This window comes from Molossus molossus, unplaced genomic scaffold (assembly GCF_014108415.1).
Source record: "Molossus molossus isolate mMolMol1 unplaced genomic scaffold, mMolMol1.p scaffold_m16_p_3, whole genome shotgun sequence".
In the NCBI taxonomy this organism is placed as follows: Eukaryota; Metazoa; Chordata; class Mammalia; order Chiroptera; family Molossidae; genus Molossus; species Molossus molossus.
This window is the reverse complement of record NW_023425366.1, coordinates 119,529,594-119,543,248: the sequence shown is the minus strand read 5'-3', so window position 1 is coordinate 119,543,248 and position 13,655 is coordinate 119,529,594. Positions and strand designations below refer to the sequence as shown.

The 13,655-nt window shown below is 58.9% G+C and overlaps 2 protein-coding genes across 2 annotated transcripts; both read left to right on the top strand.

Moving 5' to 3' along the window:
* Positions 1–227: 227 nt before the first annotated feature.
* Positions 228–4,557, top strand: TEDC2 (tubulin epsilon and delta complex 2). Its single transcript, XM_036280157.1, has 10 exons — positions 228–280; positions 374–472; positions 710–780; positions 898–1,279; positions 1,749–1,802; positions 2,474–2,567; positions 2,733–2,844; positions 2,936–3,037; positions 3,481–3,671; positions 3,986–4,557. Exons 1-10 carry the CDS (start codon positions 255–257, stop codon positions 4,130–4,132), a joined length of 1,278 nt encoding a protein of 425 aa, XP_036136050.1. The 5' UTR covers positions 228–254; the 3' UTR covers positions 4,133–4,557.
* A 5,109-nt stretch (positions 4,558–9,666) lies between these two features.
* On the top strand, positions 9,667–12,565 carry NTN3 (netrin 3). Its single transcript, XM_036280200.1, has 6 exons — positions 9,667–11,017; positions 11,088–11,276; positions 11,352–11,501; positions 11,622–11,672; positions 11,814–11,888; positions 12,166–12,565. Exons 1-6 carry the CDS (start codon positions 10,090–10,092, stop codon positions 12,513–12,515), a joined length of 1,743 nt encoding a protein of 580 aa, XP_036136093.1. The 5' UTR covers positions 9,667–10,089; the 3' UTR covers positions 12,516–12,565.
* Positions 12,566–13,655: the final 1,090 nt, after the last annotated feature.

Here is a 13,655-nt window from a genome sequence, read left to right as displayed (position 1 = left end):
AGCCAACCGTTAAGCGATCACATGCCACCATCTACCCAGTTACGCACACCAGAAGCCTGCGTGGCGCCCGAGGTCCGTTACACAAAGCCTTGGGGCCCAGCTCAGGGAGTAACACAGGGCCCAGGGCGGCGGGAGGGGTGCTCTTAACTCTGGGCTCCGGATTGGGTAACTCTGCCGGAAGGGGGCGATCCTGCAGACCGGAAGAGGTGGGACCTTCCGCCGGCGGCAAATCATGAACACGGATTGCTGTCTTCATGTTGCCGGTCGGCTGCTCGCGCCGGTGAGGCCCTCGCAGTGGAGGGAGAGCGGGCGGGAGCGAGCGCGGTCCGAGGAAGGCTGGCTCGGTGCTGAGCCGCTGGTCTGTCCTTCCCAGGCTGGTGGCCGAGCTGCAGGGCGCCCTGGACACCTGTGCCGAGCGACAGCGGCAGCTGGAGCGGGACCTGCGAGTCTCCCGGAGGCTGCTGCGGACTTGGTACGCGGACACCGGGACCACCGGCTAGGCCTCCCTCGGGTCCTCAGAACCGCTTTCAGAGCCCTGGGCCGGGAGGCCGGGCCCAGTGCCCACTTCCAGGTTGCCGGTTGTCGGTGCTCCCCGCTTTCCCTGAAGGCTCTGAGGCTGGGGTTTTGCTTCGAAGCCAGGCGGCACTGTAGGGTCTGTTGGGCCTGGGCCTTGCCTTTTGGCCGTGCCATGGCTACTCTGTCTTCGCAGGGAACCAGCTGAGATCCCAGCTCCGGAGCCAACCCCAGGTCCAGAAACTCATGAAAAAGCCCTGTCTCCAGGTAAACCTAAACCACCCACTTCCAGGTGCTGCCCCTGCCTGTCTTCTGGCACGTAGTGGTGAGGGGCCCTCCTGGGGGACAGTGGTGAAAGACTACTACATGTCTTGGTCTTCGCAGTATGCACACCCAGCCCCCAAGACCTCAAAGAGTTGGAGCTTTTAACCCAGGCACTGGAGAAGGCTGTACACGTGCGAAAAGGCATTTCTAAGGCTGAAGAAAGAGACAAGGCCTCCAGCCTGAAGTCTAGGTCCATTGCCACTTCTGCTACCACCGTTTTTGCCCCAACCCGGGCTTCTCAGACAAAATCCCCCAGGGACATCCGTCAGACTACCATGCCTGCCAAGGGCCTCCCTAAGCCGAGGCTTCTGTCAACGGGGGAACAGACCTGTATAGGGAGAGGGCCCCAAGCTGCCAAAACTGGACGAGGCCTCAGGGACCAACAGATAGCTCTGTCGACTGCTCCACAAGCCCCAGAAGCTTTCACACTCAAGGAGAAGGGGTAGGTTTCCCAGAACCTCACTGGAGGAACTGCTCTCTACCTGATCAGACCCTAGCCAGCAGCTGGAGTCTGGGATTTGGGGTGACAGGGAGGGCAGAACGTTGAGGTGGATGTGGATTCTGGAGTGCCACCCATGAGGCCCATGCCATGCCCTGAAGCTGGCAGAATGGAAGAGCTGGCTGTGAATGTGCTGGGTTTGATGTGCTAGGCAAGGTCCTGTCCCACTCTCCTCCCTGGCTGTCCAGTGCCCTTTTATCTACCCCGCTCAGGGGCTCCAGATGGTCTCTGCTTATGGTATCATCTCTTCTCTCTGCCAAGGCAAACCTGGACTGGGCTGGTTCCCATGGTCACTGGAAGCCCTGTTCAAGGGGGATTGGTTAGCCTCACTCCTCACTGGGCTCTGAGCAGGGGGTAGGGTCTGCAGCCCAGACTGAGGCAAGGCTCCTCTGAATACTGGCTTCCCTGACAGGACCCTGCTGCAGCTGCCCATGGCCTTCAGGAAGGTGGCTTCTCAGAACTCCCGGTGAGGTTGAGTCTTGGAACTGGGTGGGGGTGGAGGGGGGAGACCAGAGAAATATGGAGAGCAGTGAAGCCAAGGCTTCCCACCAGCTCTGGGCCACGTTGGTAAGACTTTTTCTGCAGATTCCTCAGCTTTCTTTGCTGGGTGGGAACACTGTATATTAAGAGTCTGTCCAGCTCGGACTGTCGTAGTTGTCTTAGACTCAGTAGGCTTTGAGACCCCCAGCTCAGCTGCTTGCTTATAAGCTGCAAGACTTTGAGCAAGGCACTTGGTGTCTTTGAGTCACAATTTGTTTAATACGTGCCGGTGATGATAACAGTACTAGTTTTGCAGAGATGTTAACTGAGGTGGTCCCTTTCAGGTTATGTACTGTGCCTGGTACAAAGCCAGCACCCAGAGCTCTTACCAGTCGTCCTACTTACCAGTCATTGCCAGTCCCTCTCCCCTTTTTCCTTGAATTCTCTCCTAATATTTCTCAGAGTGGGTCAGCTCTCTAGTGTCCTCTTAGTTCCCCCGAGGCATCCCAAGGCCCCTCGTGGCACTTAGCAGAACCAGACACCCCAACCCCAGGCTGGGGCCTCTACCCTGTCCCTTGCCTAATTCCTGAGAACCAACCAGCTGGCTGGAGTAATGACCCCTCTCTGGTTCCTGGGGTGCATATGTGTGCATCCCAGGCTGTGGGCCCAGCTCAGCTCTACACAGACCGGCGACTCCATGGATGTTACTACTTCCTCTAAAACCCAGTTCCTCCAGAAAATGCAGATGACTGTATCCTTGTTGGATTTCCTGGGGGTTTGGGAAGGACTGTTGGTTCTACACCTAGTGAATTTGAGGAGCAGCTCCAGGAATGCCCACACACACTCCCAGACCCCATCTTTAGGGGAGGTGGGATAAGGGGCTGAACACAGAGGAGTTTCCCTGACTTGTGTCCAGTCGGGCTGGCCCAGCACCAGGCTTAGTGCTGCAGAGATAGAGGCAGAGGTGGGGCGCCTGCAGAAGGCCTGCTTACTGCTGAGACTGCGAATGGGGGAAGAGCTCACAAAAGGTCAGTGGTCCCTGATACAGGTCTCGGGGTGGGAGAGGGGGTGCTGCAGGAACAGCACGGACCCAGCCTGCCCTCCCTGACTCTTATGTAGACCCCACGGACTGGATGCAGGAGTATCGCTGCCTGCTTACCTTGGAGGGGTTGCAGGCCAATGTGGGGCAGTGTCTCCAAAGGCTACAGAAGCTTCGGTCAGGTGAGACCCCACTCTCTCTTGTGCTGAAGTCTGGTCAGAGGTCAAGGTCCTCTAGCCACAGGCAGCATTGGGACTTTAACATCAACCCAAGAGTAGAGGCAGGCAGGCCCTTCCCCACATCACCCCACTGCATTCTGAGTCCTCCCCGGTTGGCCTGTGGGACCAGTTGGAATAGCTCCTCCATCCCCATTTCTTCTCCCAGTACACAGAGCCCCACCACTGTAAGCAGTTAGCTTATTTGTCCAGTTGTTGAAAAAGGAGCATGTTGAGAATCAGATACTGGCAGGTGACTGGCCTGGCCTTGCAAGAGATGATTGTGAACAATAGGGCTTCATCCAGGAGGCAAATGGAGACTTTGCAACTTTGTACTCCCTTAGAGGAGAGTGGGGAGGAGGTGCCTGGCTGTCACCCCATGAAGCCACCACATCCTCCTGTCCTCACAGAAGTGGTGGAACAGCAGCTGGGGCCACGGCCTGAAAGGAGACTCCCCACAGCCTCATTGCCCTGTGGAGGAGGAGCAGACCCCATCTGGAGCCCCCAGTTGCTTCTCTACTCCAGCACCCAGGAGCTGCAGACCCTGGCGGCCCTTAGGCTTCGGGTGTGCATGCTGGACCAGCAGATCCACCTGGAAAAGGTACTTCCAGAGTAGCAGTGGGGGAGTAGGTGACTGGGTGCCAGGGGAGCCTGAGCCATGGGGAGGATTCCAGGTCCAGAGCCTCGTGAGGGCTCAAGAGCCTGTCTACGCTCTTGATGGGAGCCTCTGGGTCTGTGTACTTGCCAGCACCTGAGCAGCAGGAGAAAGAAGTTTTTAGAGGGAGGGAGGGGCTGGAGAATGGTGCCTCAAACCTACCCTGGAATTGCTCCACCCCCTGGGCCCTCCTGTGGGGACCCTGGACAGCTTTCTGAGACAAGGCCTCCCTGCGACCTTGACCCTACATCTCCCTCCAGGTCTTGATGGCAGAACTCCTCCCCTTGGTGAGCACACAGGAGTCACTGGGACCACCCTGGTTGGCACTATGCCGGGCTGTGCACAGCCTTCTCTGCGAGGGAGGCCAGCGTTTCCTCACCATCCTGCGAGATGAACCTGCTTACTGAACCCTTCCTGTGGCAGGGCAAGCTGGTCTGGGTCTGTTGGAGAGAGGACTTCTTCTCTGGTCAGAGTTAAATGAACAGAGATTGAAGGGATTTTCACTGGTGCAGTGGCCTGGGCAGAGATGCCTGTGCTCCCCTGGGAAACCAAGGGGCAGAGTTGGCCTTCTGGCTCTTCCTGAGGAACTAGGTCCCTTCTCACAGGGCCTAACCTGGTCAGGGCTCAGCTGGGCCCTCCACAGGCTTGGGGAGACTAGAGGCCTGTTGGGCTTTTCTTAGCTACCTCTGTTTTTTCTTGCTTTAGACATAAAAGCTGCTTGTGTGACATTAAAACTGCTTTACAAAGTATATATATTTACATCATACCAAAGTGGGATTTGATACATTTATTTTTTTTTGTGTTTTTGGTTACCAAGAATATATCAAGTGCATTTATCAAGAACACTCATATCCTTATCTGTATTGTAGAGAGGGGGTAAGGCCACTCAGGGTAAACTGCAATGGGGACTCACCTCATGCATTGGCCCTCACCCAGGTGCCTAGATCTGTACTGGGCTCATTGGAAGACAGAAAAGCCACAGGCCTATATTAGAGTAGGTGGGTACTATGTGCCCATAGCCATCAATCCTGATATCCACGCCGACTACTTCCTGGACCATTGTTGTAGCTGGTGTGGGTCCCACCACTACCAGGGAATAGGCCCTTTACCCAACACCCCTCACCAGCTCCACTGTCTCCACTTCTGGTGATCCTGCCTTCCCTGTTGAAGGAATCATTGCTTTGGAAGGCAAGAAAGTAGAGGTCAAGGTCACGGCCTCTGGTTTTAAACCAGTGAGATTTGGGTTTACACTGTGACTTGTTTACTGCTAGGGGACTTTCAGCAAGATTCTTAAGGACTCTGAGCTTCAATTCCCAGTGTTGTCCCCGCTGTCATTATTGGGGGTAGTGGTTATTAGCACTAGGGCTAGGGTGAAGATAAATGAGATGATGTGAGATGTTTCACGGCACTGGGCCCTGGTGAGGACTGGAAGGCTGTGGTATTCTTGAAATGAACCTTTACTGAGCACCCACAAGAACCAAGCACAATGCTCAGAGCTGGGGCATTGGCCCTTAGTGTGCACAGTGACTCTGAGACGGAGTAACACCAATCTCTGTCCTGAGGGACCCAGGCCCAGAAGGCAGGTAACTGAGAGCCAGGTGAAGTGTAGCAGAAAGAAGGCATGAACTGGGTGATGTTGAACCAGCCTCAGGGTGGCTCCAGGTACCCTGCAGGAGGCCCTCCTTGTAAAAGGCCCCATCGTGGAACAGGCTAGGTACCTTGGACATAGAGTCCTGAGTCTTGAGGGCTGCTGGAAGCCAGATGACAAAGTAGGAAAGGAAAAAACGGAATGGAACAGCTCCACCCACTGCCCAGGACGGGAACCTGCGGGACAGCTGGCCACTCCATTGCTGCCTCCAGAGTGACCCATGTACTTCGATCTTGAGGAAACCTTAATCCTCAAGGTGGATTCCACCATCACCCTGTTACTGGCCACCCCAGAATTCGTTTCCATAATAGGTGTTTTCCACTGGAATTATTTCATCTACTGGTTCACTTGGTTTATTGTGCATCTTTTTTACTGGACCTCTGCCCCACGAGGGCAGGGGCACTGTCCACCTCGATCCCTAGTCAGGCCAGAATGGGCGTCCAAAGACCCACCTGTCTGGGGCCAGTGCTGGGCACTGGTGGTGTCCTGAAGACTCATGGGCCTTCTTGGGCAGGGAAGTGCCATGGATGGTAAGAGGAGGGTTGTCTGGGTAGGCCCCAACACAAGGCACCCAGAGCAGGGAAAAGGAGAACCCCCTCAGGCACCTGCCCTACTAAGTCAGGAGACAGGAGTGAACTTTCACCTGTGCCCCCTGCCAGTCTGCTCTGACTTGGCCAGTGTGAATGGGGAACTGCACTGGTACTCACATCCACCTGAGTGTGGCCCCCACGTGGTGGCATGAGTACACCCAAGTCCCAGTGCTTGGCACTTACTGATTCCTACACCCCACCCCACCCCTTTGCCCTGGGCTGTTGCTCTTGGCCACCAGCTACATGGGGTTGGGGCTCATCACCTCCCTGGGTCCTATCCTCTAGTGCTGTGGCCCATGCTGACAGACTCTGCTGTGAAACCTTGACCATTACCTCTGCACAGACCCTGCCTGGACCTGGCCCAGGGTGAGTCCCTGGCCATGTTCGCTGTGGGCCTCAGTCTTCCAGTGCTAGCATGCTTGGTTGGCAACAGCGGCAGAGGGGCAGAGTGGCGAGAGCTGGAAACACTGAGTCCACATGCCGGCCCGGTCCCCAGCGAGGTCACAGTGAGCGGGGAGCCTTCTCCCTCTGGAATTCGCCCAGGCCTGGCGAACACTCACAGGTAGTAGAGCCCTTGGGAGGCCCAGGGGAAGGGAGTTACTAGGCCATTCCCCTCCACTCCCCCATTGACTCCCCATCTGGCACCATCATCCACCCAATGTTGCTTTTCAGTGTTTGGATTGGTGGGCAGAGCTGATGGAACAACAGAGCAGGCCTGGTTTGAGCATAGGGCAGGCGAGAGTCAGTGCGGCTGTGGACCCTGCTAGGTATATAGGGTGCAGGGCAGCGGCAAGCTGGACTCAGCGAGGCCATCATCCTCCGGGCAAGGAACAGCATGTTGTGCCCGTCCCCAGCTGTCTGTCTTCCCCTTTGGGTTGGAAGCTCCTCCAGGCACAATAGGCGCTTAATAAATGTTTGTGTGATAAATGAACAAGTGGTGGCTTGAAAGCATCTTGCAGAAACAGCAGGTCCTGGGCTAGGCTGGGAGTCAGTCGGCCTTTTAAAGGAAAGACCCCTGGGGCCTCAGACTGTCAGGCCTCTTTGGTCTCTTACCCACATAGATTCCCTGAATGCCCCCAAACCAGCAGCTGTCACCCTGGGTGGGGGAGGGGGAAGTGCAGCGGCCTGAGGAGTTGCAGATGGGTGCAGGGAGGCAGAACCTCTTCTAAGGTGCCAGGAGAAGGCAGGGCCATCAGGGAGGTAGGAGGTGAGAGAATTCCCAGTCAGGGGCTGAGGACAAGTGGTAGAGTCCACAAGGAGCAATTAGCCTGGTCTGGGGGCTATGGAGAAGGCTCCCTAACTCTCCCATCACACCATCTGCCAGGGCTGCCCAGAGGTGTATGGGGGTTTGTGTGCATAAAGCTGTTCCAGGAAAGAGACCCAGCTGCCTGCAGCCTCCTCCCTGGGGAGCTGGTGGTACCACAGGCCCAGGGCTGAATGCCATGAACACTCATCAGTCTGAGCCCCAAGAGCCTCCTTCCACCCACACTAGAAGCTACCAGATGTTCTGCAGACCCCAGCGAGAAGGCTGGGCTGTAGACAAAACCTCCAAGGCTGACAAACGGGAGAGGCTGCTCCCCCTGCTCCCAGTTCCTCCCTCCTGGCAGGAGTCCTGAATCCAGACAGAGGGTTTCCCTAGAGGCTTGTTCCAAGCCCTGTGGAACCCCTGTGTTAAGCCTGGGCATTTCTCTCCACTGTGGCCATCTGGTCACCTCCTTGCTTCTAATAGTCCCCAAACAATCTATCCCAGCACCCACTTTCCCACCAGAGCTCTTCCCATCCTAAGCAGTATTTGAGGATGGCAACCAGAGGGTGGTTAGGAAGGTGTTTTTAAACTTGACCCCTCCCAGAGCAGAATGTGCATGCACCCTGCCAACTCCCTCATTCGTGTATGGCTCTTTGTTGTAAGGAGCACATTCTCTTTATTGAGAAGTTGAGGGACAGAGTCCCATGACACCTACTCTGTGTGTCCTGGAGTGGGGATGGGGGGGGGGGTCCCACAGCCTTTCTGTTGCTGCCAGAGGTGAAAGGAGAGGCCAGCAGCCCCTGGGACCCACCTGGTGAATCTTTCCAAAGTCTCCCATCATCTCATTAGCCCTTACATACACACACACACACACACACACACACACACACACTTGCATTTGTTCAAGTCAGACCTGGGAAAGAGCTTGACCAAAGGGTTTCAGTCACTCCAGGTGCCCCATCACATTGTCTTCCTGCTTCTTTTCCAAGGTCAAGCCCTCCTGCCCGCTCCTTCAGTTTCCCGTAGGAGGCTCCTGTATCCTAAACAGCACAAGGATTCTGCTTCTCTCCATCCTCTTGTGGGTCCTTGCAGCATCTCAGGCCCAGCAGAGGATGGCAGTTCCACTAACAGACACACTTCATGTGGCATCCTACACTGGCTGCAGGGCTTGGCTAGGAGTCAACCTCTCATCTGAAACTTCAGGCCTCAGAGCTGTCCCAAGGAGAATGTTTCCCATGTGGCCTTCCCTTTCCACATGGAGTCACCCCCTCCCTGGGATACTTGACTCCCCTCCATCAAGGACCTCAAGGTGGTTGGGAAGAGGTCTCTCTGTCCAGAGAAATTCTTGGCTCCTCTTGGCTGGGGCCACTCTCAGCTATAGCTGCCCCATCGCCAGCTGGGGTCCAGCTGGGGTCCAGGCTATCCAGCTGGGCTTCTGCCTCAGTTTTCCTGCTCAAATCTGCTGGTATATGGGCCAGGGGTACTGGCATAGCCATCTGTGACCAGGCCCTCCCAGGGATCAAACCCCACTCCTTACCTCTCCATAGGTAACCAAGCCCCTGAACTCCAAGGAGACCTGCCACCTAGTTGGCTGTACTCCCTATTCCCCTCCCCCCACACACAGCTTCCACTTCCTCCCTGCCAACTCCAAGGGCTGGGCCCATCATGTTGTTGCAACTAGACATTCAGAGACCCAGGGACAAGAGTTTGGTCTGATCTGGGTGGAGGACGCCAGCCTCATCCCTTAGATGAGCACAGGCCAGTCCCAGGGATCACAGATACAGTCCTTCCTGAACATAAGGCAGGAGGGACTCAAGTCTGTCTAGCCTTAGGCTCATCAAATCCCCCACCCCAACTGCTGATCGGCAATGTTGAAAAACAGGCATATGGCTGAAGAGAAAACTGAGGCTGGAACAGGTTAAGGAATCTGAACCACACAGCTGGAAATTAAAGCAGCTTGGATTCAAAATAAGACCTGGTCCCACTCCTGGGTTCTTTCTACTAGAACAAATTGCTGCTTTGGGGACACCCCACAACCACCGATATGACTTGGCTTCTCGTATCTTGTGTATGTCCTGTATGAACATCAGGGAGCATCCCAGGCCCAGACTTCAGACCTAGCCTGCCTAATGGGCCTGAGGGAGGAGCCTGCCAGACCCCTGCCCAGCATGTGACACAGCTCCAGGAGCAGTCAAGACCTGGCTTCGGGCCAGGGACCCTGCTGGGTGGTCCCCCACGGGCTGCGTGGCTGAGCTTTCCCCTCCAGACCCCTCCCGACAGCACATTCCTGGCTCCCCGGCCCCTCCCCCGCTGGCCCAGCCAGTGTCTGAATCTGCTTCTGATTCCCGCTATGCCGACAAGGCCCCCTCTCCTCCCCTCCCTCCTTCCCAGCACAAGCAGCCCCGCCCCCGGCTGGGCCCAGGCTTGAGCCTGCTGCGCCCCCCACCCCCACCTGGCACAGCTCGGCCGCCCTAGCTGCAGCCGGGAGGAGGCGGCGGCCCGGGCGCCCCAGGGCCCGCCCGCCCTCAGCAACTCCCGGGAGGCCGGGAGACCTGCTCCACCCGGCCCTCCGTGGGTGAGTGTGAGCCGCGGGCGGCGGGTGGGGCCTCCTTGGGCGGAGGAGCCGGGAGCCGGGAGTCGGGGCGAAGGCTGTCATCGCTCCAGGCCCGGCAGGAGGACCTGCCAACATCCTTGCTGTTGCGCTAGGCCCGGGGTGTGCCCGCGGCTGCTCCTACCCCTGGGCCCCGACTGGGGCCGCCCGGGGCCTGAGGTCTCTCGGCATTGCAGACCGGCCCGCAGAGCCTCAGACCCGGGCTCTACCCACGCGAGAGCAGCGGCGTGGGGCCACGGCCACCTGGCTGACCCACGGCGGCTCCGGCCATGCCCATTTGGCCCTGGGGGCTGCTGGTGACCGCGGGCACGCTCTTGGCCGCGCTGAGCCCGGGGCCGCTAGTGCCCGCCGACCCCTGCCATGACGAGGGGGGCGCGCCCCGAGGCTGCGTGCCAGGCCTGGTGAATGCGGCCTTAGGCCGTGAGGTGCTGGCGTCCAGCACGTGCGGACGGCCACCCACGCAGGCCTGCGACTTCTCTGACCCACGGCGGGCACACCCTGCTGCCCTCCTGACCTCCTCAGGGGGCACCACAAGCCCTGTGTGCTGGCGTTCCGACTGGCTGACGCAAGCACCCCTCAACGTGACCCTCACAATACCCCTGGGCAAAACTTTTGAGCTGGTGTTTGTGAGCTTGCGCTTCTGCTCCACGCCCCCCACCTCAGTTGCCTTGCTCAAGTCGCAGGACCACGGCCGAAGCTGGGTTCCTCTGGGCTTCTTCTCTTCCTGCTGTGGCCTGGACTACGGCCGCCTGCCAGCCCCTGCCAATGGCCCAGCTGGCCCCGGGCCTGAAGCTTTGTGCTTCCCTGAGCCACAGACCCAGCCTGATGGTGGTGGCCTTCTGGCCTTCAGCATGCAGGACAGCAGCCCGCCAGGCCTGGATCTGGACAGCAGCCCGGTGCTCCAAGACTGGGTGACCGCCACAGACATTCGAGTAGTGCTCACAAGGCCTGCCATGTTGGGGGACACCAGAGACTCTGAGGCCATGGTCCCTTACTCTTACTCAGCCACTGAGCTCCAAGTGGGCGGGCGCTGCAAGTGCAATGGGCATGCCTCGCGGTGCTTACTGGACACCCAGGGCCACCTGATCTGCGACTGCCGGCATGGCACCGAGGGTCCTGACTGTGGCCGCTGCAAGCCCTTCTACTGCGACAGGCCGTGGCAGCGGGCCACGGCCCGGGAAGCCCACGCCTGCCTTGGTGAGGCCTTGGAGGGTGGCCGGGGATCTTGGACCCAGCCAGCCTGCCCCTGACCCACCCCTCTCTGCAGCTTGCTCCTGCAATGGCCATGCCCGCCGCTGCCGCTTCAACATGGAGCTGTACCGACTGTCTGGCCGTCGCAGCGGTGGTGTCTGCCTCAACTGCCGGCATAATACCGCCGGTCGCCACTGCCACTACTGCCGGGAGGGCTTCTATCGTGACCCAGGCCGTGCACCAAGTGACCGCCGAGCTTGCAGGGGTGAGCCTGCATACCGTCTCCCTCTGGTTTCCCATAACCCCAGATGGTTTCTGACCATTTCACCTCTGTCCTCAGCCTGTGACTGTCACCCTGTTGGTGCTGCTGGCAAAACCTGCAATCAGACCACAGGCCAGTGTCCCTGCAAGGATGGTGTCACTGGCCTCACCTGCAATCGCTGCGCCCCTGGCTTCCAGCAGAGTCGCTCTCCGGTGGCACCCTGCGTTAGTGAGTGACCTTGCCCTGCTTAGGCCACCCCAGCTCCCTGCTGCTGCCTACCTATCCCCTGAGCACTCCAGATCCCTCTTCCCCACTCAAATGCAGGCCAATCTCCCACCCTTTCTGCAGAGACCCCTGTCCCTGGACCCACTGAGGAGAGCAGCTCTGTGGAGTCACAGGGTGAGTGGACACACATCAGAGTCCTAGACTGCTATGTCCATGAAAGGAGTGGTGCTATGATTTCTAGGAGGGTAAGAGAGGTTGGGGGAAGAAGGTAGGGATCTGTGCCAGCCTCCCCACTACCTTATCCTCCCTCCCCAGACTGCGACTTGCACTGCAAACCCACCCGTGGCAGCTACCGCATTAGCCTGAAAAAGTTCTGCAGGAAGGACTACGGTAGGCAGCTCTCCGGCCTCCTGCCCCCACCTTCTCACCTTGCCCTTTGGATACCCTTACCTTTGCTGGACCCCCAGGCCATCTTCTATCCCTCAGGCCCCCCACTGCCGCTAGCCCCACCCTGTCAGCCCCTAGTGTCCTTTCTGTGCCCTTCCTCTCCAGTGGGTGTCCTCCATATCCCTCCTCTGCTTTCCCTCCTGGCCACAAGCGCCCGGTGCTCCTCGCGTCGCTAGCCCCCTCCTAGCCTGACCCCGACCCCCTCTCGCCCTTTCCACAGCGGTGCAGGTGGCGGTGGGTGCACGCGGCGAGGCACGTGGCTCGTGGACGCGCTTTCCGGTGGCCGTGCTTGCTGTGTTCCGGAGCGGCGAGGAGCGCGCACGACGCGGGAGCAGCGCTCTGTGGGTGCCGGCACGGGATGCTGCCTGCGGTTGCCCACGCCTGCTACCCGGCCGCCGCTACCTGCTGCTGGGGGGCGGGCCAGGGGCTGCGGTCGGAGATCCAGGGGGCAGAGGGCCCGGGCTCAGCGCTGCTCACGGGAGCCTCGTGCTGCCCTGGCGGGACGCGTGGACGCGGCGCCTTCGGAGGCTGCAGCGGCGTGAGCGGCGGGGCCGCTGCGGGGTGGCCTGAGCCCGCGGGCTAGGCTGGGACTGGGCGGGGCGGGGCGCTGCTCCCACATCAAGGCGCACGTTCAACCAGTGCATCCGTCTGTGGAGAAGTCTTTGCTCACATAGCGCTCGTCGCCATCTGGGTCCCCACTCAACCCTGCCGGGCGCCTCCCTCTGTACCTCGCGCGGGTGCCCAGGATGGATGTGACCGACGCAGAGACACAGAGGGATATGATAGCCCCAAAGAGCTGCTTGGAGGCTTCCTTTGGCAGCTGTTATCCCAGAGAATTCCTTGGATTCCCCGCACTTGCGCTATCTGCCCCCTCCCAGAGGCACCGTGATACCTACAGAAGGCTGTGAGCCTCCTTGTGGGGTCTAACACTTGAGGTTCTGCTAACACCCCCAAGGGCTGCCTCCTCGTGATGGAGTAGTCCCTCAAAGAGAGTTCTCACCTTTCTAAAAGGCATTGTGACATCCCCCAAACGGTTATGAAGTCCCCTGTGAATCCAGGACCCCATTATAGGTCTGAGAACACACCAAGGACCGCTGTGACTCCACTCCCCACGGACTCTTGTAATCCGCCAGAGAGCGCTATGACTCACCGAGAGGCACTGTGGCCGCCACAGATGTCCACGGACCCCCTTGGGGTTCAGCGACACTGGTTTCCCCGCCCCCTGCCAGAGGCTACTGTGACTCCTCCCCCAGCGAGGACGGTGGCCTCTGGTCCCCGTCTGTCCCCTATGCCTGCCCTTTCTGTACTGGTTGAGCGTCCGTGTCCCTTTCTCCGCTGCGTCTCTGCCTGTGTTTGGCCTTTCTTGGTCTGCCTTTTCCCTGACTCTTGTCTCCTGGCTGTCACTTGTCTCCATCTGGCTGTCTCTCTCAGCCTCGGCCTCAGAGCTCCTCCTATAAAGTCCAGCTCCTAGGACCCCCTACGCCCCTTCTCCCACTCGGAACCAGACGTCATGCCCACGCGGACGTGCACGCCAGGGTCTACACGTAACCGGTGACCCCCGCCCTGCCCTCCTACTGCTCAACTTCTGCCAGAAGTAACCGCTAGCGAACCCCTGCCCCTCCGCGCCGGGACTTGTTCTGGGGCCGCGCAGGAACCCGTGGCCCGGCCGAGGGGCGTCGGTGCGCATGCCCAGAGCCCAATGCGGCTGAG